The sequence below is a fragment of the Ziziphus jujuba genome, chromosome 6 (genome assembly GCF_031755915.1).
Source record: "Ziziphus jujuba cultivar Dongzao chromosome 6, ASM3175591v1".
Classification (NCBI taxonomy): domain Eukaryota; kingdom Viridiplantae; phylum Streptophyta; class Magnoliopsida; order Rosales; family Rhamnaceae; genus Ziziphus; species Ziziphus jujuba.
Window position 1 is genome coordinate 11,077,398 of NC_083384.1, and position 24,218 is coordinate 11,101,615.

The 24,218-nt window shown below is 31.5% G+C and overlaps 4 protein-coding genes across 4 annotated transcripts; 1 reads left to right on the top strand and 3 right to left on the bottom strand.

Moving 5' to 3' along the window:
- The first annotated feature begins 2,265 nt into the window (after positions 1-2,265).
- LOC125419205 (jasmonate-induced oxygenase 4) lies at positions 2,266-5,097 on the top strand. Its single transcript, XM_048464680.2, has 3 exons — positions 2,266-2,954; positions 4,168-4,498; positions 4,593-5,097. Exons 1-3 carry the CDS (start codon positions 2,377-2,379, stop codon positions 4,839-4,841), a joined length of 1,158 nt encoding a protein of 385 aa, XP_048320637.1. The 5' UTR covers positions 2,266-2,376; the 3' UTR covers positions 4,842-5,097.
- A 4,088-nt stretch (positions 5,098-9,185) lies between these two features.
- Positions 9,186-12,059, bottom strand: LOC132804331 (myb family transcription factor PHL7-like). Its single transcript, XM_060818585.1, has 6 exons — positions 11,787-12,059; positions 11,331-11,407; positions 10,628-10,667; positions 10,460-10,517; positions 10,243-10,315; positions 9,186-9,837 (listed from the first exon to the last, which is right to left on the bottom strand). Exons 1-6 carry the CDS (start codon positions 11,977-11,979, stop codon positions 9,388-9,390), a joined length of 891 nt encoding a protein of 296 aa, XP_060674568.1. The 5' UTR covers positions 11,980-12,059; the 3' UTR covers positions 9,186-9,387.
- A 1,274-nt stretch (positions 12,060-13,333) lies between these two features.
- On the bottom strand, positions 13,334-17,291 carry LOC107405427 (PHD finger protein ALFIN-LIKE 1). The gene is made up of 5 exons (XM_048464375.2): positions 16,893-17,291; positions 16,746-16,778; positions 15,784-16,006; positions 14,173-14,293; positions 13,334-13,894 (listed from the first exon to the last, which is right to left on the bottom strand). The coding sequence occupies exons 1-5, from the start codon at positions 16,981-16,983 to the stop codon at positions 13,643-13,645; spliced, it is 720 nt and encodes a 239-aa protein (XP_048320332.1). The 5' UTR covers positions 16,984-17,291; the 3' UTR covers positions 13,334-13,642.
- Positions 17,292-18,954: 1,663 nt separating this feature from the next.
- Positions 18,955-23,723, bottom strand: LOC107405428 (uncharacterized). Its single transcript, XM_048464019.2, has 3 exons — positions 23,405-23,723; positions 22,843-23,261; positions 18,955-19,530 (listed from the first exon to the last, which is right to left on the bottom strand). Exons 1-3 carry the CDS (start codon positions 23,567-23,569, stop codon positions 19,089-19,091), a joined length of 1,026 nt encoding a protein of 341 aa, XP_048319976.2. The 5' UTR covers positions 23,570-23,723; the 3' UTR covers positions 18,955-19,088.
- Between the last annotated feature and the right edge of the window lie 495 nt (positions 23,724-24,218).

Here is a 24,218-nt window from a genome sequence, read left to right on the forward strand (position 1 = left end):
CATTAGCTTATTTAATCAATCAATTATTAAATTGATTATAAAATTTACAAAAGTATTAAATAAATATTATATTTTTTTAATCAATTTAATTTACAGTAAACAGTAACGATCATAAATAAACTATTGTTTATGAAAATATGCAAATATATATATATCCTTGATAAAATTGTTTATTAATTAAGATAAAAAAATTATTACAATTATATTATATTTCATAAATATCATCTAATTACTCATAGAACTTTTAAATAATTGAAAATTATTAGGTTTTTTTATTCTCATTTTGAGATGTGAAATGTGAAAAATAATTATTAAAAGACGCATTTCTTTGATAATTTTTTATGTAATTATTAATATATCAAATATAAGGATTTTGTATTAAAAGTAGTTGTCTTTAATGTTTAGTATAACACATCCTATTATCTTTTTATTTTTATTTCTTAATGTTATTAATTTAAATGCTATCAATACTAATTATATATAATATTGTATTTTCATGTTATTATTTTCCATTCTTATATAATTAATTAATAATTTATAATTATAGGATTATAATAAATCTATCTTATACAAAATGTATAGCATGCATATATATTTTATAGATAAATCTAGAGTGACCAAATTTTTTTATCAAAATTTTGATATCTTTGATTTGATAACTTTTAGATGGTTTATTCACTTATATATATAAAGCACTATCAATTTAACACCATTAAAAAACTATCACATAATTGATTACTAAAATTTTGATAAAAACAATTTGGTACCTGTTGCATTGCTCATATTTTATCAATGAATAAAATTTATCAAAGTTATTCAATTTAATTCATTTCGTTTTATTTATATCATTAAATATTTAAAAGACAATTAAAAGTTAAAAAAAAAGATTACTAAAATTAATTTAGTAAAATAATTTACTAAATATCAATAATATTTATGAATTTTTTTATTAAAAAAATTTGAAAAAATTTCATAAATATTTCTAGAAATTTTAGAAATTTACATGAAAAATTTTAAAATTTTGATAGATATTATAGATTTTTTTAATCAAATTGTTAAGTATTTGATATGGATATTTTGATAAAATTCATATGTAAATTTCGGTCAAATTTTAAAAATTTTGATGGATATTATGAAAATTCTATCCATTTCAATTTAAAATCTAAATTTCTTTTTAATCTTTCAAAAAAAATGAAAATTTTGAAAATAATTTGACGAAAATTTTGATATTTAAAACATTGGTATCAAATGCATTGATGCCAATATCTTTTATTTATAAAAACCGTTTTTTCTCCTCTTATATATTAGCCAATAATATAATGGACTCGAACAGGAAATGAATTGATCTTTTTTTGGAATTTTTTCTATATCATTACTCATACATTATGTCTTTGTTATCATTTATTACAACTTTTTATAGATTAAAAAAGAGAAAGAAAAAAAATCTTGTCCGAGCATGGAGCCCATAATTTATATATATATATATATATATAAATTTTTTTTTTTATAAATTTTATAAAAATATATTGTGGAGATAATTTCAAAGAATATGTCGGCATTCAATTATTTAGAATGCATGGGTTACAAATCCAGAAACATATGGAGAAATATATTCCCATTTTCCTCAATTTTTCCGATTTCCATTCTTGGCTAAACGATAAGCATTATCCGAAGCCGCAGTGCATGGTGTAGATTGTAGAACTAAAGACGAGGGGCAATTGTGTGGACAGCAACAGGCAATAGGAAAGCGACACGTATTCTGTCAAAAAATAAAAAAATAAAAATAAAAAGAAGTAAAAATTCATCTTAATCTTCTCTCCCTCTCTCTCTCTCTCCACCATATATAATAAATTACAACACGTGGGTTTATATCCCACTATGAAACCAATTCATATTCATTCCAGAATCACATGCCTTGTAATCTCGTCCCGTCAACCCTCTCCCCTAACCATTTTTGTCGTATACCTTTCCCTACCACCACCACTTCCACAGCACCCTCTCTCTCTCTCTCTCTCTCTCTCTCTCTAAAAAAATTACCTTAATTATGTTGTATGTTGATGTTCAAGCTCTTCTCCCCCATAAAAGTGGAACCTTTTTTTTCTTTCTTCCCAAACACTATATATTTTTATATATATGTAATTTATTTGCCTTATTTATTTATTTATTTAATTTTTTTTGTTTTTATGTATGGTAGTGAGCAAATCAAGTTGCTCACGGCGCCGAAATTCAGTCCATTCCCAAATCCTTATAAATAACCCCCTCTTTGGGCAGTTTTCTCAAACCACACACACCAAAAAAACAAAACAAAAAAAAAAAGAAACATAACCCTTTTTCTGTCTTTTTTCTTCTTTCTGTTTGGAAAAAGAGAAAAAAAAAATGACGGGCTGCTTACAGAGTTGGCCTGAGCCAGTTGTGAGAGTTCAGTCGTTAGCCGAAAGTGGCATAATTTCAATCCCAAAATGCTATGTCAAACCCCTATCTCAAAGACCATCGGCTAGTTCTTCTAATAATATTAACAATAACAATTCCTCCATTTCAAAAAGTAGTAGTAGTAGTCATACTTCTACACCTACTACAACTAGTAGTGAAGAAGAGATTGATATACCAATTATCAGTCTGGAGGACTTGTTCAGCGACGAAGAAAGGGTCCGAGAGAGGGCGCTCAGTTTGCTATCGGAAGCGTGCAAAGAGTGGGGTTTTTTCCAGATTGTGAACCATGGTGTCAGCCATGAACTGATGAAGAATGTGAAAGCCATGTGGAGGGAATTCTTCGGGCTTCCGCTGGAGGTAAAACAGGAATATTCGAATTCTCCGGTGACTTATGAAGGTTACGGAAGCCGTTTGGGAGTGGAGAAAGGTGCTGTTTTGGATTGGAGTGATTATTTCTTTCTTCATTTTATGCCTCCAGCTCTTAGAAACCCAGACAAGTGGCCTTCACTTCCTCCTTCATGCAGGTACTACTGTTTTGCATATTTAAAACGTGATATATTTAATCACTTGTTTGGCTACGTAAAATATATATATATATATATATATATGTTTTCTTTTTTGTTTTCTTGGACTGATATTTTAATTGAAAAAAAAGAATAGTCAAGCTCTGGATTTAATTGGTCAATATGTCGCTAAGATTGTTCGGCCAAAACAAAAAAAAAAAAGTGTTGCGCAAATAATGCTACATGTCTTTGACCCGGAAGTTTTTCTTCATTTCATTAATAAATTCATTCTGGATATTTATATTTGGTCAATATGCACGTGTAACAGTTGAGCTTATAATTACCACAACTGTGTAGCAGATTTGAATGAACCCATTCTGTGAAGGAGAACTATAACTTGTTTGCTTGATCTGTTGACAGTAAAATATATATTATAATATAATAATAATAATAACAAAATAGTATTCTAAACTATATATTAATTTTCATAAAGCTTTAGTATTAAAGCTTGTTAAAACTTTAAAATATATAAATCAATTATGTTTTTGTTAGAAGGATATGGTTTTAAGTAATAGCACATTGTAATAGTGTTTTGATACTTTATTTAGACCAATTCAGATGTTATTTATTTCTTTTAAATTAAAACGTGATTTAGAAGAATTTTAAAAAGTACTTTAATTGATGATACACAATTATATTAGTTAATCAATTGTGCATAAGCTTCACATGTGCATTTCCAAAATAAAATTTTAAAACATATATTATATATATAATGTCTACATTACTTGAAAGCAGATAAGAATTTTTATGGTTTCTACCAAAAAAAATAATAAGAAGAAGAAGAAGAAGACTATTTATGTCGATCCTTTTAGCACTTGAGTTTGGTTTCTTTCCTTTCATTAATTTATTATGATAACTTTTTATAGGCATGACCTCTAATCAGTTCCTAAAAAGTTTCAGAGACATGGCCAATCAACTTGAGGGGCCACGAATCAGGCCTTGCCAATTGAACTTTTGTCTTCAAAACGCTTGCAAATTGCTAGCTTACCCATTGTCGGCTGCTTTACACCCTTATAAAATATTTTTTAACAATCTCGTTTGTTATTAGTGGATATTAACTTCTGAGTTTGCATTCCCATAATCAGGTTGAAGAGTTATATAATTAACCTTGGATTGATTTTGATTTTCAAGGCATACTGATTAATTGACTAATTATATATGGTTTCTCATGTAGGGACTTGATAATGGAATATGGTAATGAAGTGGTTAGATTATGTGGAAAATTGATGAAGTTTTTATCAATAAACCTTGGGCTAGGAGAGGACTACCTTCAAAATGCATATGGAGGAGATGACATTGGAGCTTGCTTAAGGGTTAATTTCTATCCAAAATGTCCACAGCCAGACCTTACACTTGGTCTCTCCTCACACTCAGACCCTGGTGGGTTGACACTTCTCCTACCGGAAGAAAATGTGGCCGGACTCCAAGTTCGTCGGGGTGATAATTGGATTACCGTCAAACCCATTCCGAATGCATTCATTGTCAACATAGGGGACCAAACCCAGGTCCAAAACTCTTCAATTAGATATTTCTTTTTTCTTTTTTCTTTTTTTCTTTTTTTTTTTTGTTTGGTAAACTTATTTGCTTTTGTCTATGTAGGTGCTAAGCAATGCAATTTACAAAAGTGTGGAGCATAGAGTAATAGTGAATTCACAGAAAGACCGTGTATCTTTGGCCTTCTTCTATAATCCCAAGAGCGATTTACTAATTCAGCCAGCCAAGGAGCTAGTCACAAAAGATAGGCCAGCACTTTACCCTGCAATGACATTCGATGAATACAGACTTTATATTAGGACAAAAGGTCCTTGTGGCAAAGCACAAGTGGAATCTTTAAAATCCCCCAGATAATATCTTACTTGTAATGTACTATTTCTTGGATGATATCTCCCAGCTTAGATGGTATCTCCTCGCTTATTTGGAAGACAAACTAAGTATCTTAGCTATGTTATTGAAAATTTAAATTATCCCTTTTTATATTTTTTTGGTAAATTAAACTATCCTTTTTTATGTATTCGACACTTGAAGCAAATTAATTTGCATGCCCCACATGTGGGGAAACAAACTGAATGACACGTTATGCATGCAAGTTTTCTTTTTCATTTTATATTTTTTCCCATTTGGTCTTCGATATCTTTTTCAAAGCAACATTAATGGCTAGCTCAAATCAGGAAACAAGTTGAATCATGGATTGCAATTGGACTAACAAATGAGTCTACTTTTTTTATTTAGATGTTGCATGTAACATTGCTGTTATTTGCCAGCTCTCTGCTCCATGAGTGTTGTTGATAAGGAATTCCAAAAATAGTGAATGATATTTTGATCAGATTTGACGAATGGTATATATCGTGCAACTTTTTTGGCCAGTTGAATGAGATCTTTTAAAGTTGTTGCCTCATTTAATTCAGAAGTGACATCGATCACATGCTGCTCACTTTCAAGAAAGATTTTGGTTTGCTATCTCGGAGATCCGGGTATCAATGACAGAGTATAAAATTTGCTATTCACTCTGAAATTCTTCTTTTCATGAACTTGATCATTAATTTCTTTGTATTTGTAACGTAATATTACAAAACTATAACATTTTATGGCTATTTTGAAATAGTCCAATAGGATTGAACCTAAGATATTATAGTTAAGTCGTCACCAAAAAAAAAATTAAATAAACATTTTATATATTAAAGCAGGAAGAATTTAAACTTGAATCATTATACATGAGGAAATATTCTTTTACCAATGAATTGTCACCGCAAGAACAAAATAAAAAAGAGCATTAACCACGGACCCCTTAAGAGACATGGATTTTTATGGCTAAAACTACTTTTCATAGATGTAAAGTACTTTTAGCTACAACAAAAAATTTTTAGGTACTGAATTGTTGATCACGACGTAGCATCTGCATTTATTATGCTAAAAATTGTTGCTCATAAAATCAGACTTTTAGAAACAAAATGCTGTGGCTAATATATATATATATATATATATTATCTAAATCCTTACAGCAACAGTTTAATGGCTTTCCTGGAGCAATAATTTCAAATTTTGAAAATCAATTTCTCCAATGTTAGGAAAAAGAAAAAAAGGCCCGATCCAATTCACTTCTGCAGACTAATTTGAACTGGACACTTGTTTTTTCAAAAAATCTACAATATTTTAACTGTCATCTTTTACTTTTTCAAAGTGAGATATATATAGGTAGGGATGTTTGTGAGGAGGAGTAAATAAAAATATAATGACGCAGCACCAATTTGGTTAATTATGCAAATCACGTTGCTTTTACTGCTTGTATTTAGATTCTTTTCTGACTTGCAGGAATTACCAACCCTATAAATATACCAAATACCAACGGATTAAACTCTCCTGAGTCCAAATCTCCGTACCACTTTAATAACTTTACATTTCAAAGTTTTGAAAATACTTAATGAGAATATAAAAGACCGTCATAACTGTACTTTTTCTCTCACCAAATCACTAGCTCACATGGGTAGGGGGAATAATGAATATCCACATTTCTAATACATCTTAGAACCAAAAGATATATCAAATCAGAAACCTAACCTATAATATACAGATTTTGTGTACACCATGGTTAATTAATTAATATATATTGTGGCTTTGGTTGGAGTCCACTGCAAAGTTAGAGGCAAGTGGCGTTGCCTCCAAGAGTATGAAGGAGCTTATTCAATGAAGTTGCGTTCATAACTAGAATACAATATATAAAATACTTGACATTAAATTATATAACTTGCTGCTTTTTGACAATAATATACGAATTAGGTAATTAACACAGGTAATATAATATATATGCATAGCTAGTGACACCTCTACCATCCCACAAGATCTTCGTTTATATATTTATATATAAATACAAAGTTATAAAGTAACAAAGCTTTATGTGATCCATGACAATGTTGTGATCATAACAAAAGGCTTAGGTGTTAAGTTGCAATCGTGATTTGATCAAAAATATTTAAAAATTAGAGTATTCACACTCGGATTAATATTTTTTTATAGATTTAAGAGGTAATCTAGGAGATAATGATCAATTATAATACGAAAAAGAAGAGGTCGTACAAGATTAACAATTTCTTTTAAGGACTAAAATTGCCTTATTTTAAGATTGGTAATACTTTAAAAAGAATAGAAAATAAAAAATAAAGACGAAGATTAAAAGTTGGATAGTCAAAGTGAAGATAAATACAAGGAGACTAAAAGCACTAGTGGTGAAAAGAAATGTTGGGTCCAAATCTGACTCAAACCACACGCACGTTTATTTAAAGGCCTCTAAAAATGAAGGGTGCTTTTCAAAGCTTTTGACCCGGTTTACCATTCCATTTGTGGTCGACAAGTTCAAGTAGGTCCAATCAACGTACTTTTTGGACAATGCCAAACACGCCCAACAATTTTTTCTTTAATTTAAAAAAAAAATCAATTAAGCAAAATCCTTTATTTATTTATTTATTATTATTATTTTTTTTTTTGGTTGGTTTGATAATTAATTAAACAAATTCCTTATCTTGAAGGACATAAGCTAGCTCCAACTTTGGCCGAGTAGAACAATAACGATTAAGGAATGTAAATTTTGCCTTTGATTTGAGGTCTCGTTAGGAAGGAATTTTAGATTTCGATGGAACATTTTTTAACTGGAATCCTTCTATCAAACAAAAAAAAAAAAAAAAAGGTTGTTCCATTGTGGTTGGGCAATTAATTTTGGTGTACAGATTCATTGATTGTCAATACTTTATGTAGAGCCTGTTTGACATGTGTGTTCGTGTGTATGTTTTTTTACTCAATTTTTTGTTTTTTTTTTTTTTTTTGGGGTCGACATCATAACACGTTGCAAAAAAAATATATATTTTAACCAAATCAAAGTTTGAATTTGGGCTTGAAGGTGTATTTCGGTTTTTTTTTAAATTTTTTTATTATGCTGTTAGATTTTAAAAGAAGCTTAAATTTTCTTAAATTTTTCACCATGTTCTTATAAAAATCCAAATGTGTATTTTCATCCAAACACTTAATTAAACACAAAGTCTGAAATTCACTGAAAAATATATATAGATGAATTTTAGTCGCGATAATTTTATGATCAAAAGTTCAAAACTGATGATTGAAAGTTCTAGTGACAAAAGTTGCGTGGGCCTACTGTAACTAAAACTTCATGATTAAAAGTTTTCGTGACACCTGGAATTTATTAGAACAACCATTCTCTTAACTAATTCTACGGCAAGTACATATATATATATATATATATTACCCAAAAGATTTACATAAAATATATATGGATCGTAGATGGCTGCCCGTCAGATGATTTTACATCATCCAATCTGCCGTTGAGGTACAGATTTTCTTTTTTTTTTTTTCTTTTTGAGAAAAAAAGAAAAAAAAATAAAAATGTTTTAAGGAGAGAAACTACAGCCCAGTACGTGTCTGCTGACTGTCTGATGATTAGCGTGAGGTCATTGGATGGGCCGAGTACTATAACGCTATTCAAACTTTGTTTTTGATCACTCAGATTGGACCGGCCCAAATCTCTATCGAAGTGGGGGTTTTTTCCGTTTTCCGTGCAAAGTTTGTATTTGATTTGGTGCATATTAAACATTTATAAACTTAATAGTTATGGTTCTTAAACCTTAACGCTATTATGAAGGCTCCATTTGATGTTTTACACTTTTTCTGAGTTATATTGAGCATCTTAACATAATTTGTTTTTCGTTGATAATGAAAACTTTTGTGATAATTCGATTGATGTGCACACAAAAATAAATAAATAAAGGGCTTAATTTGATAAGTTACAAAACCGAGCATTAAATTATAATATTCTAAAATTAGAAGATATTAAAGTATAATAACCAACCCTTATATATAAAAATTTAATAGTTGAGTATGAGAAATATATATATATATATATATATATATGTATGTATATACGTTATTTTATTTTATGTTGGATATTCACGCTCATACGGTTCATCTGTATCTGACAATTTCATTTCCAATAATAGGATGGAAACGCCCCACCATAATATAGGCATAAATGTCCATCACAGGGGAGCTATATATTATGTATAATGAAAAACATCATAATTTTACAGTAAATACAAGTGCATATACAACACCATAAATGCAATGATTTTATTTTATATACAGTACACTCCAAATGAAATGGAATCATATAAATGTATACACCATTTCTTTCTCATATAAATGGCACTATACAAGTTCTGGCCATGTATATATATTATGCATATATTATTGGAAAATGATAATTTCTAATGCACACTCAAACTGAACCCCCGCTCAAAACAAAAAATAAAAAAAAAAAAAAAAAAAAATTCATATATATATATATATGTATGTATATTTTATTTAATTAATAAATATTTTAATTACCTAATAATTAATAGAAAGCTTGACACCACAAGCGATGAGCAGGCTGTGCTGCTACATTATTGCTGTTCCAAGAAAAGCTGAAATCTTGCTCTGGATATGGTATATGATCATCATCATCAGCACCCGCTGATAAAACCATGCTTTGATTGTAAAACTCTGGACTCATTGTTGGAAATTTGATTACTCCATGTGGCAACACAATTTGGTCATCCATTCTAAGCCTCTTCAGAGATCGGAAACCTTGTTGGTCTGACTGTATAGTTGTTTCTTTCTTGTCAGTTTCTTCTACATCAGACTCACTCTGATCTTTTGCGTTTGACTCGGAATCTTCACAAAGTGAAGGCAGTGATGTGGAAGAGAACCGAAGCTTGGTGAGTTTTGTATTAGGATATTCCTCTGCAATTGTCTCAAGAAATCTTCGTTGGGCTTCCATTTTACTCTTCAAGCTCTTCTGAACCTTATTACATAACAAATTATTTTAGACATAGATTGGGCAGGACATTGACCCAAAAAAAAAGTTTGGGCAGGACCCAGATTGGGCAGGACATTGACCCAAAAAAAGTTTCGGCTGGACCCTTTTTAAAAAAGAGTTCTTGCAAACATATAGTGGGCTTGTATACCTGTGGTCCTATGGGCGTAATAAAAGAATGTACAAGGATTTGATAGTTTTCAAATAAATCACATAGAATTGTGCCCAGTAGCATATTATTGTCCACCAGTTAATAACTGTATTATATAATATGTATATATATATAAGCCCACTATCATGATATTAAACTTACACAATTTCACAGTTGTGAATAGCAATTTCCTTTTATATGATGGATAATTTTTACATTTTTGTATGTATGTATTTATATACCTCAAGTTGATCGCTCAGTCGCCTTTGTACAGTATCCATATGCATTTGCAAGGCTTCATTGAGCTGAGCGGCCCTGCAAAATTAGTAAGTTTAATACCATCATCAAAACGTAATGCATACATATATATAATCCAATAATTATTTTTACAACAAAATAGTGAGGAAATTAATTAATTGATCATCAAAACAAAGGGAGGGACGTGGCAAAATGACTCACGATGCTGTGCTAAAATTAGGAAGTATTTCTGAGATATTTTTCCTTTCAAATTGGCCTCCTACATAAATTAATTGAAGCATATATAAGATATACAATTAATTAACTGAATAAGAAGCTTTTAATGAGCAAAGATCTGTAAATTGGTCAAGGGGAAAATATAAAACTTACTATTTGTCGATTCCGGAATAAATTTTGCGAGCCTGTACTTCTGAAATATTAAAAAAAGAGATTATTAAATATTGTTTTTATTACTCGAATGCATGAATTTTTAACATATAAATCATCCATTTGAAGTGTGCATATGTTCGTAAGTGTTCTTCAGGCATTTAAAATTTATTTGAAAAATAAAAATTAAAAAACACTTAAAACAAAAGCAGATGCCTAAAGAAAATTATGATTCAAATTCGGAGATGGAAATGAAATCAACAATAATCGGTTTCTGATTCTGTCTGCCGGAAATAGTTTTTGGCTCTTGGTGTGGAAGACTAGCAATACTTTTGAAAATTATGAAGTACATTATATTTATATTTTCCTTTTCCTTATATCGTTCTTTTCCAGAAATAGAACGGCCTAGTTACATCCTACATAGGATGTTTCTAGCTAATTGATCAAGTAATCTTTAGCATATATATATATATATATATATATAAAATTATTTCATAAATAACATACAAGAATTAATTTAATTAAACTCTATTATTACAGACATGCAACGACCCGCACATGCTATAGCTAATAGATGTAGGTTTTCTCATGCATGTTTAAGGCTATACATACATATAACGACCTCAAACTATATTCAAAGTAGACGAACAACTAAATTCGTGTTCAAAAAGCAGAAACATCCTGTTGACGTGACAAAGAGACAGACCTGCAAATGGCTTTTGACGTGGTAGATGGTCAATCTAGGAATGGCCATGGCCTTTAAGATACCCTTTGGTGTTGCCCCTGTTGATGATCATGACATACAAAGATATAAGAAACCTAAAACACATTATGAATGGCACATATCCCTATCTATATCTATATACAGACCTAGTGTGATGAATTTAATCGCATAGACTAGCTTATGATAAATGCCTAATATTAAATTACATGTAATTTATAAGATATATATTATTTGGATTATATATAATTGGATGTGAAGCGTGTTTACCAATCAGCAAAATTATCAATATTTATATTCAAAACCAAGTCATGCACGCATGTATTTTTTAATTTTTTTAATTTTAATTTTTTGTTTTTCTTGGGTTGCTGATCGATCAAGTTATGCATGCAGTTGACAATATGAGGGAGATAAAGTGAGCGTTAATTGAGCTTTGCTTACTATCGGGGCCGCCGAGTTGATCAACAGCTTCGACGAAGCGATCGTGTAGGTCTTGTGTCCAACGCAGGCGTTCTTTCCCATACACATCAGAGCGAGTAGTAGAAGTGGAAGCCATTGCCATATTCCAAAGCAAGTGCCAGGTAAAAAAGACCTGGACGAAAGAGAAATTATAGAGAAGGGGAAACAGAAACATAAACACTTAAGGGACAGAAAAATCCAAGGTTGGCGATGACAACTATGGTGGTCTGCTATATTTCGATGCCATAAGCTGTCTGGAACTGTCGGAATTAACCATGTAAATCGTAGACCAATCTTATATATTATCATTACCCATAACATTTCTTTTTGACTTAGAACTCTATGTCTTTTTGCCATTTTGTAAAGCTTTTTAATAATGATTTAAAATAAAAAAAAAATAAAAAAAAAAGGCTTTTTAATATTTTCTTACTAAAATCCGAGCATTGCTCGTTTAAAATTTGAAATTGAGGGTCGACATCAAAAGTCAACAAAAGTGATAATCACTATAAAAGTTGTTATTGTTGTTTTTTTTTTTTTTTTAATAGAGTATTTTTTATGAATTTACTAAGAAATTAAGATTTATTAGAAGTATCATTGACTTAAAATTATGTCGTTCCTCAGCATAAAACAATTGACTTAATAGTCAAGTTTCACAATTTTTAAATATTTTCCCTATAAAAGAAATAAATCCTCACACTTTTTTAACCATATCTCAATATTTTATATAAGAAAATTATATTATTTTATTTGTAGAAAGAAATATATACCAGATTTTAATACATTGAAAAAGGAAAATATTGAGACACCTTTTTCAATGACAAATCCAATATGAAAAACTGTGCGAGTTAATTCTTCCTAAGTAAGATAAAAATAAATAAATAAATAAACAAAAATAAAAAGATGAAAATTGAATGGGTTTTAAGAATTTCAGTTTTCCATTAAAACACCCAAGGAAAATGGAAGAAACATAAAAATTTTAGATGTTTGTTTTTCCCCATATGTGGTCTCACAGAGGTTACCGCGCTACTGTGATAGTGCTCGTTACAACGGTATGAATGGATGTTCTCAATTCTAGTATAAATATTTTCCATATATTTTCTTTCATAAATAACTTATTCACTGAGCTACGAGAAAATTATAAATTTAAATGCAAAGCCATGAAGGACAAAGTTGGTATTCAAGGAAAAAAAAAAAGGGCATCAATATCCCGTAGGAAATAAAGTTTTCTTCGACGGCAATTACACAACCATTGTTGATTTTGGGTTTCATGGCATACAACTTTTGTCTTTAATGCGTACATATTCAGAAAAAGCTCTTGTTTATTTTGAGGGATTGCATTTCTTTGCAACCCTTGTTCCAAATCGGTCAAATAATTAAGAGATTGATTGGGGATTGGTCGGAATAACACAGCCAATAAATCACTGGCTCTCGAGGACATTTCCAATTAGTGGCTAGCTATAGAATAATTTTTGAAATACTTACTAGAAAAACAAACTCTCAATTTCGTCCAGCCAATAAACGCAAAAAAATGAAGGGAAAACATTAGCTCCACCTTTTTGTAAGTTTGTATTTCTAACAACAATAATTCTTAAAAGCATATATATAATTCATACACTTTTCATATTAATCAAGAAACATTAGAAATACTATAACATTGAAACAAAAGATTTTTACCAGGGAATAAGGCCCGCAAATAACCCTCTAGGAGAGCATCATCTAGTATAAACAAACTTCACAACAACAACAACACCAACATTAAATTACTTCAAATAGTGATAGCTATCTACCTTTGTCAGTTTACTTGAACAACGTTTGTCTTCTTTCCTTGATTTTAGTGACTACTGTCTGCCTCTTTTCATGCTGCAAGATGGGCATTTGTATTGCTTGATATTCTCAGCCTTAGCAGGTGTTATCTTCACACATTTTCCATGGAACCACCTCTCACATATGTCGCAGCCGATCCAAAATTCATCCGCGTTGTAATTTCCACCACAGCTCCCGCAGAGGGTTTCACTATGCTCATCTTCTTCATCCTCGTAACTCTCATCTGCAAGCTTAGGGTTGCTTTTCACTTGTCCATCACTGGATCTCTACATAGAATAACAGAACAGTTAACAGCAACAGAAAATACACATAATTGCATGCCCAATCATCTTGGACAGAGCTATACCAAAACAGAAATTAATAATAACAATACAAAAAACATCTCCGCAATCACCAGTCTAGGCTGTTCATCAGAATAAATTTGTCCGATGATTTTGATAGAGGAAACGGATTTAAAGATGTTCAAATCAACTAGAGAACTAGCAAAAGAAAAACAAATCAATTCGAGAACCTCAGAAGGGAAAATGAAATATCTCCATATCACCTTTGTGCTGCCTCGTGATTTGCTACCACTATCAACACTGGGCCTGTCTTTCACAGGCTTCCTTTCTGTCACAACTTCAAAGACAGTAGGCAGATCATTGATCAAGCTAAATAAACGCTTCCTGCAAGACACGGTTACTCCAGATGAATCAAATTGTTCAGACATGAAGCAAATATGAAAACCGAACATGAATAACAGTTCTCAGGAGATATAAACAGTGCTATATGATGAATAAGACTGTAAGCTAACACATTTTCAATTGACATCTAGTTGCAAAACTACTTATCAAACTTTTAGGGGAAGTGAAAACAGTCTTCGGGAGACAAATTTAAGAGGTTGTAAAGTTCTAAAACCACCTTGGAGATACAAAGGAATCAGAAGCATGTTTCAAAGACAGATTTAATTTAAACAGCTATGCTGGAGCAATCAACATGATGCTGATCTTTAAGACACTTGGGGAAAATTGATTCAACAATTTTTTTTTTTTTTTTTTCTTTTCCATTTTTACCTGAGAACCAACAACACTGATAAGGCCATTGACTGATGGCCTTAGGAGTAAAGTGTCAAACTGTTGAACCATTTGACCGTTTCTCTAGATTCCCATTATTTAATTTACATTTTCAGATCCTACAAAGGAAGAGAAGTAACTACCAAAACAGAGAATCTTCTGATAAACAGAAAAACAACAGTAAAAAAGGAAGGAAAAAGAGGCTTCATCCAACTCAAGCGATCAAGATAATAAAAGGAAAAAGATTAAAGAAAAAAAATGCATTAATCAGGAGGAACAATATATTAAAAGAAATGAGCTCCTGCAAAAATATGATGCCTACAGATTCACCGAGTTATAAAAATTCGGGGCAATCAATTCCACTGCAATCCAGCAACACCCATGTCAATCAGATATTACAGTATTTGGTACATAATCATGCTTGTTTTGATTTCTATACGCTTGTTTTCATCTGTAGACTAAGTTAAACAATCCAGATCAAACTAAAATTCAATTAGGGGTGACCATATTGAAATTACAAAAGCAACACTAAGATAAAGAAAAATTAAAGCATGAAATAGCAGTTTGGCTACTTCTTGTTTTACACCAGCATCAGCCGTCAAAAGGAAACTTCAAAGATATACACAAAATTTTTACCTTAAGATATAATGAAAGAGAAACAATAACATACGGAGAAACTGCTATTAGTTCCAAAGCATAATAAGCTAAAAGATTTTGTATCTTAAGATATTCCATCAAGTTGAAAGCTCTGATGTACTTTAGGTGGAAATTGAACCTATAAATGGGCCCCGTTAGGAAAAGTGGAGTCATCACTGCCATTTATGCTGTTATTAAGATTTTGCAAAATTTTCAACATTTATAATCTCTCTATCATTATTGGAGATGGGTACCACTTTAAGAAATGGCCTTTTCAGTCAAGTAAATTTGTCTACATCATATTTCTTAAAAAGGAAGAATTTCGACACCAAATTTGACATAAAGCACAGCCAAAAAATTCAATTAGCAGCAGATTTCAAAACCAAACAAATGCATCAATCACACCTAAGTAGGATATCACCAATCACTGCAACATACAAGAAGCAACTGCTAACATAACATTGTACCTCTCATTGCGGTTAAGTCGTGCTCCAAAATAGAAAGCCACAGAAAGCAGCCAAGAGTCACTGTGAACAGCTACAAGTGAAAGCCAGTCCTTTCTATTCATGCCATCTCTAGCAAAATTAATACCAAGTGCTGGCTCAGGAAGCTCTGGTGGAACTTCTTCTGCTGGTAGAGTGACCTCCCAACTTTCATTTGGATGTCCATATAGACACAAATTATCCTTTTCTGAAACCCAAAAAAATGGAATTTTAAATTTTACAAGTGAACAGCCAGAGCAGGAAACATAAAAATTAACATCCTAATACATCGCCGGGTCTCCAATAAACAAAGAAAAAGAACAGGCACAAAAGATAAATTTATTCATTTGAAATAAATTATGGGTTTGAAATAAGTTATGGGTTTCCAACGACGAAATTAGGTCTCCAAGAGGTGAATTTCATTTGAAATTCCAGAAATATAATTTATATTGATTAAAATCGATAACCGAAATGTGTTTTTTCTCAAAGAGACTGTTTATGTAGTTGTGAGATTCAGGGTGTTTCAATTAACTACATTTCCAATTGAATCTTCAAGCAGCCTACATAAAAATGAATTTCAGGGCTTCCAACTTCAAATCCATGAAACCAATCCAACCCAACCCAACCCAAACCAAGCCAAATCCGTCGCTCTCCCGGATTCCGAACAGCAGAAATCTAAGCAGAAACTTTTATAACACAACACTTCAAACTACTTTCCTTACCATTCTCTCAGAATAATCTAAAAAACCAGAGAAAAACTCAAATCCAGTCTTTTCCAACACATACCCACATATATGTTCGAAAAAAGAAGTAAAAACAAAAACACTTATAAGCTGAAACAATCACAGCTAGAGCGCAAAACAAAAAAAGACAAAAAAAGAAAAAAAAAAAAAAGGAAGCTAAAAATATTCGAAAAGGATAGAGGCTGATCTACAATTACGTAATACCTGGATCACAGAGTCCATAAAATTCATCGACATCTGCAAGCAAAAAAATGAATAAATAAATAAAAAAGAAGCATGGCAAGGTCAGAGATTATGGAAAACCACAACAACAGCGAGAGAGAGTTAGCGAGAAAAGAGAAATAGAGTTACCATAAGTCAAAGCCCGAACGACACCAGCTCTTCGAGCACTGTAATCTTTGAAGATCTCCTCCACCGTTCGAGGATTGGAAGCCATTTCCATGGGGGGGTGGGTGGGGGCTCCAATATTCGGATCTGAAAGAATTTTGGTGTTGGGAATCGAATTCAAAAGGTAGGTGAAAGACAACAATTTCACGATTATAATTATTATTTTCAATCTATTCGGGAAACTGGAAATGGAAATTAGAGAATTGAGAAGAGAGAGCAGAAGGGATGGAAGAAGAGAGAAGCAGGTTGAGCTTGAGAAACTGTTGAGTCTGAGTCTGAGTCTGAGAGATGCATGACATTGTAAACGTGGAGGAGACAAGATTGAGCGAGTTTAGCTTTCCTATTGTTATTGCCACTCTGCCCATTTCACATTTCCAATTTTTTTTCTTTTTTTTTCCTTGCACTTATGGGTCTTGTTTATCTTGTTATTGTGAAATGACCTTCCATGTTGCTGCACTTTTCTTTTTCCACTTTTCTATTTTTTATTTTGAAAAATTTTTATTTACGTTCTTTTAATTTTATCATTATTCTTAATATTTTTGAAAAATCATTGTTTATTTTCTTTTAAATTTTTTTAATTTATCTAAAAAACTAATCTAACCTTTTTTATCAATTAATTTCAGCATTTAAAAGTTAAAATTATACGTTTAATTTATAAAGTTAATCATTCATAAAATATTTATTTTTAATCTTTTTTTTGTCTTTAATCGATAAAAATTAATAAATGAATGTTTTTTTAATAGTAATAAAAAATTAAATACAAATTAATGAAGATCTTTTAAAAATATGAAATCTAAATAATGACGAAATTAAAAAAGTATAAATTAAATTATATATTTTATCTCCCCAGCAATGAAGTCGAACGCCAGTTTGACACAACAGTCCTCAACTAATCTTGGCTTTTTTTTCTTTTCTTTTTTTATAAAAAAAGAATGAAGCAAGAGAATTTTTTTCTTCCAAAAAAAATTAGGATTTTTCAAGTGGTAATGTATATTTGTAAGCGTTATAACGTGAGTTATTATAATATTTTTTTGTACAAACTATATTTGATCATTATATTAAAAATTTTGTTCATTTCTATCAAAATAGTAAATTTGAAATTATATTTCGCAAGTTGAAATAAGCATTTGAATAACAAAGAGATTGAAAAAGCAATAGAAAAAAAAAAAAAAAAACTAGTTAAAAATTATACTATATATCAGAGCAAAATTGTGAGACTTATTTTGTAAAAGGAATATTTTATAGTTATTTTGAAGCAAAGTATATAATTAACTTATAGCCTATTCAATTGTACTTTTTATTTTAAAGAACATAATTTTTAATATAAAGAATATTTTAAAGAATCTTAAAAAATAAATAGTGAATCTTTTTATGCACTTCTAAATAACGATGCTATAATTATTCTTTATTTTGCACTCCTTTTTTTCTTCTCGCTACAACGATGTGGTACTAAAAAAATAAAATAAAATATAAATTTCAAATAACATGTAATTATAATAATACATCACAGTAAATTTGACCCTTTATATTTGATAAGCCAAATCTTTGTCTTTATTTTAATTTTTTATTTTAGATAATCTATTGCACCCGTTCACATAGAAAAAAACAAAGCTCATAAAGAATCTAGTAGAGATTCACTTATGTCCTCTGTCTCCAAATTAATATGCTTATCTTTTGGGCCCAAAAGATATGCTTATTTATTATTATTATTATTATTATTATTATTATTCCTTTCTCATGTTTTCAACAAATAAACAAATTGAAGAAAATAAATTTAGAAAGTTAAAGGTAAAACGAGATTTTTTTCCTCTTGGACCCTTATTTTCCCTTTAGTTGACCCCGACTGGTAAAACAAACATGAAACGCAAAAGTACAAACAGGCATTGAAATTAAGAAGCAATTACTCCAGGGAAAAGGGGAAAAAAATAGGGAACAAGAAAAAGGGGAGGAGAGAAGAGAGAAGTGGAATTCCCTAAGATATCATTGGACTACAAAGCTAAGAGAAAGCAAAATGAGACGAGAACCATAAAACGAATTTAGAACTTTTATAGCTACTATCAAAGTTGTTTTGATCAAAGTCTCCAGCACAAGACATGAATAACATTAAAGAAACCACAAGCTTACACAAATTTGGCAGATGGCAGGGAGAGCTACCACTTATTATGAAGATGTCAACAACCGCTTGATACCCATTTTTTGCTCAGAAGTTAACCTGGTCGGGAACTTGATGTTGAACTTAATTTTTAAGTTTCCCTTTTTGGAAGGTTCCTTAGGTATAGGCATTCCCTCCCCTTTAACTACTTCTTCATAGGTAGGACTGATTATAGAAGTTATGGGGATGGAGAGACTTCGCCCATCAAGAGTCGTCAACTGAACCGTGTAACCCGTCAGAGCTTCCATAAGTGATATCTTCTGTGTAAAAACAAGATCATTGCCATCTCTCTTGAAGACGCCGTGAGGCTTTTCGTCAACAATGAAGATGAGGTCCGCAGGTATAACACCTCTTTGTTCATTTCCTTTCTCAGGAAAAGTTATTTTTGTACCTTTCTTCCAACCTGGTTTGATCTCAATTGTTAAAATTTCCTCCAATGTGGTCGGTCTCCTGTAGAGGAAAATAATGTCAATGTCAAAATTCATGAGGAGTTTGACGGACACACACTAGGATTGATAGAGAGCTCTTGAATGCCTATTTTTATTTCCTACTGTAAAATGCTTTCTATTGTATAAGACAACATAGAAGCCAAGAGAGTTTTTACAGTAACACCTATTAAACACAAAAGTTGCAGCTCACCATCAGAAGTCAATGGACCAACGAGAGCAGCACTACAAGGGGCAAACTGCTTGCTGAACAGGTCATGTGGAACAAACATAAGTGATGGTATTCCAACATATAATTTTGGCATGACTTTTGCTTAAGCACAGAAGAACCAGTCTCCCAAGATTCAAAAGAAATGTTCCTTATAATTGCATTCTAACAACTAAATATCACCTAAATATTTTATTCCTAATAGTAGAGCATTTATGCTATCTGAAACTACAATCCAGAAACTAAGTCTCAAGGGAACCTACCATACAAAATTATGTGGTGCACTGCTTATCAGCATTTCAAGAGAGAGAGATGTGATAGCTTCTCAAATCTCAACAGAGCTTTCCAGCTAGTTGACAGGTTTTGATCATTATATCTATTTGTAAAAGCCTTTTTCTTGAGAGAAGTATATAAAGCAACCAATTTATGCAAAACAAAAGAAAAACATGATATAGCATAATGCGATCCGAATAAATGATCTTTTGGCACTTGGAATTAAGACCCATATCTTATACTTCAAATGAACTTCTAAACATAAAAAAGAACAAACCTCGTATTCCACGAGTAAAAGAGCCCCAGCTTGATAGAATGTTTGCTTGTCACAAATCTTAGTTAGGAAGCAAATAATTTTTGCAAAAATTGAATTAACCATAGGTTTTCCCAGAAAATATTTCTTTAGAGGAAAATATATAGGAAAATTGACACAAATTCTTAGACCATACTCGAATATGCTTATCTAGTCAATGAAGCGAAGGCCAAAGGTGGGAAAATCCAGAAGCAATAGACTGGTATCACTAATGATGGCTACCAGAAAGGTCATTTATTTCTGTACTCAATCAAATATAAGCAGGTAAATAGTCACTTGAATGTCTGAATATTAAAATAATCTATAGTATAACACGCACACAAATAGTATCTTTGTAACGCACATGTATTAGACATAATCTATATCTTCCTACCAACCAAGACAGTCTTGCATCAAACACCATTATCTTTTATACGTATACAATGCAGCTTAATGACACTTCTCTCAACCATCATAACAGAATTCAATATACAGCAGAATGCACATAGAATAACTATACTCTAATGTTCCTCTTGGACCTTGTACTCTCATGAACAACAAAGTAAATTTTAGAAAAGCAAACATACACACACATTCATGCAGCTCCCACATCACACTAGATGAACTACAAACTAAAAATTATCCTGGCATTTAGTACAGACATAGATTTATATATGGTATAACTTGCCACCGGTATCCATAGGAAGATGATTATATAACTTAAAATAATGGATGGTGAAATACAACGCATCTTCAAAGAGGTATAAACAGTTGATATAATACCAGCAACCCTGATTCTAAGCAAGGCTTCTTATATAGTCTGGCACCGCAAACAACTAGGATTTGGTTGATAATGTATGCATTGAGCAATACATAAGTTAAAGTTTAGTCAGCATGAATTCTTTTTCCAATATGAACTTAAGAAGAGGCAAAAACTATTACAGGGAACCAAAAACAAATCACTGAGCCTGGCAATTGGACAAGGACAGAACCATGATGACACTTAAAAATACTGTAACAGTTGCTGTATCAGCAGACCTTAAGAAATATGCAGGTCTAGCACATTATGCCTATGAAACAAATCACTAATAAAAAGGATATAGCTGGCAAATGAATATCAATCACCCAGCACAAAGAAATATTTTTATAAAACACTTCATATCTAGCACACCACCAATGAGAATCAACACTCAAAGTAATAGCCTATAAACAGTTTACTGATAACCCTGAACTGCATTATCAAATGCTTGTAGTACATTTCTAAAATCATTTTGGCACATTGCAAACTGCAAAATCTGAATTTTACATGCCATTCCACATTAGATCATTACATTATTTGATCGAGGGTTGACTATGAAGTATTAAAGAGAACCAGCTATGCGATTCCAATTTTTACATAACCATTAGAAAAAACATTGCTTTCAGTTTAATCACAAATAGTGAACATTCACAAAACTTGTTCAAATAGATTCTATGATATTCATAATCCACTGTGATGGGTATATTAAACTAAATCATAGAAGAATCTGATGAAGATATGTATCGTGAAGCAATCATTGATCTGGTAACCAGTAGAGAACATAGTGTTTACAATAGGAATTGCATCTAAGTGAAAAATTTCTGTCATTTGGATACTTGGTTGTGGATGGACTTACGTGAGTCATAAAAGATTGTCTTTGGTGATTCATATACAGAAACAGAGACAAATTATATGCATATGTGCATTCTTACAGCAAAATAGATGGTCTACACCAAAAAGTGTTCATTTAACATTTTAAGTTCATTATCTATGAGGTAGGAAAATTGAGTCCAAAAAAAAAATATATACAATTTTCCAAAAAAAAAATATATATATATATATATATATATTTAATTAAAACAAAGCACAAAATTGGAGAAATGACACACAAACATTTTGTGATAATGGAGTATCTAAAACTTTGAAGGAACAGTTTCGTTGAATGGTTTCAAGGCCAATTATACTTTATGACACCCATATTGGGTAAAGAAAAATCACAACCTACAAATTTGACATGGATAAATTGGAAGCTAATATATAGACTAAAGATGTTAAAAGCTAACTAACTAAGATGATTCAACTCTGTGTCTAGAAACAGACATTTGATATCCTTCCGTGCATGAATGCGAAGTACAATGCAGAAAATCATAAACATTGGAAAGCAACCCATTCACAAAGACATGTTTACAAATGCATCTCAAAACTCAAAAAGTTTATCTCTTGTTCATAGGACAGTAATTTATGCAAGAAAACATTAATAGCATGGTCCAATTTGTATCAAAATCAATAGCTAGGACAGAGTTACAAAGAAAGTTATAAGTTTTAAGGACCCAGAAAATCACAAGCAAATAAGCAGGCGAAAAAAGATTTGCAAATTCAAGGCTAAGAAAAGGAAAAATCTTTACCAAAGCACCATATTTTGCAGCCAACCGAACAAATCAGAAACAATGATGAATTAAAATAAAACTCCTAAATAGGAATGTCCAACCGATCTAGAGAGAAAGGGAGAGACAAAAAAGCTTACCCACTGGCATCAATGACATCCCTAGAAATCTTCATCTTTTTGGTGGTGCCTTTGTACAAATCTTCCAAAGTGCATGGCAAAGTACGCTCAATAGCAGCAGCTTTCCTCAGCGTGTTCCCAGAGGCCTCCCCTCCTCCTCCGCCTCTGAACGAAGCGAATATGTCATCGGTGAACATAGTCCTCCCAAACCCCGACCCACCAGCCCTAGACCCACCCATATCCCCCATTCCCCCGAAACTCGAAAACCCGAAAAACTCCGAGAATATATCGTCCGGACTCCGAGAATTGAACCGGAACATCGTCGGGCCTCCCTCTGGCCCACCCGAAAAACCGCCGGCACCCGGTGGCGGCACCTGTCCTTTCAAACCCTCTTCCCCATACTGATCGTACACTGCTCGCTTTTGCGGATCACTTAAAACCTGAACCCCCCCCCCCCCCCCAAAAAAAAAAAAAAAAAAAAAAAAAAACCAAAACCAATTCAGCTCAAAAAAGGGGGGAAAAAAAAGAAAAAAAAGCGTAGAAAATTCTTAATTAATCGATTTTTTTTTTTGGGGGTTCTTACGTCGTAGGCTTCAGAGATTTGCTTGAATTTGGCCTCGGCTTCCTTCTTGTTTCTAGGGTTTTTATCAGGGTGCCATTTCATCGCGAGCTTTCGATACGCTTTCTTCAAGTCATCGTCTTTGGCGTTCCGGTCTACCTGAAGAATCTTGTAGTAATCGACGCCCATGCCTCCCTCTCTCTCTCTCTCTCTCTCTGATTTTCTATTCCTTAGAAGGCTTTGTTTGGGGTTTTATATATATATATATATATATATATGTTTCTCTAAACCGCTGCGAATTTTCTTCTATGGCCGGAGAGAAGCTCTTCTCCACAAAGAGACTGGCTGTTCTGGCGTTGCGATGACTCATCACTCATTAATCCACCCTGATTTTAACTGGGCTTTTCTGGCCCATTATTATACGGTTTCTTGGCCCATAACTATCATTTCTTGTTGATAATATTTTATTTTTGTGATTTTCAATCATAAATTTTAATTTGAAAATATAAATTCATTTGGTAAGTTCAATTTATGAAGAATTTTTTTTTTTAAATCTAATGGGATTTAATTAATTTAATTTGATGGAAAAGTTACAAAAACCAAAGTGTATAGTTGACAAAAAAAATTTAATGAATAGTTTTTATAAAATTATATATAACAAAAAGAAAACACAATTGATTATTTAACGAAAAATTTACATTTTTTTTTTATGAACAGCTTTTTGGATTGAATATCTTTAAAAGAAGCCTTTGAATTTCTCTTTTTTTAATGAAGAATACCTAGTAATTAAAAAATTATAAATAAAATTTAATAATATAAATATGAAACTATTATAAAT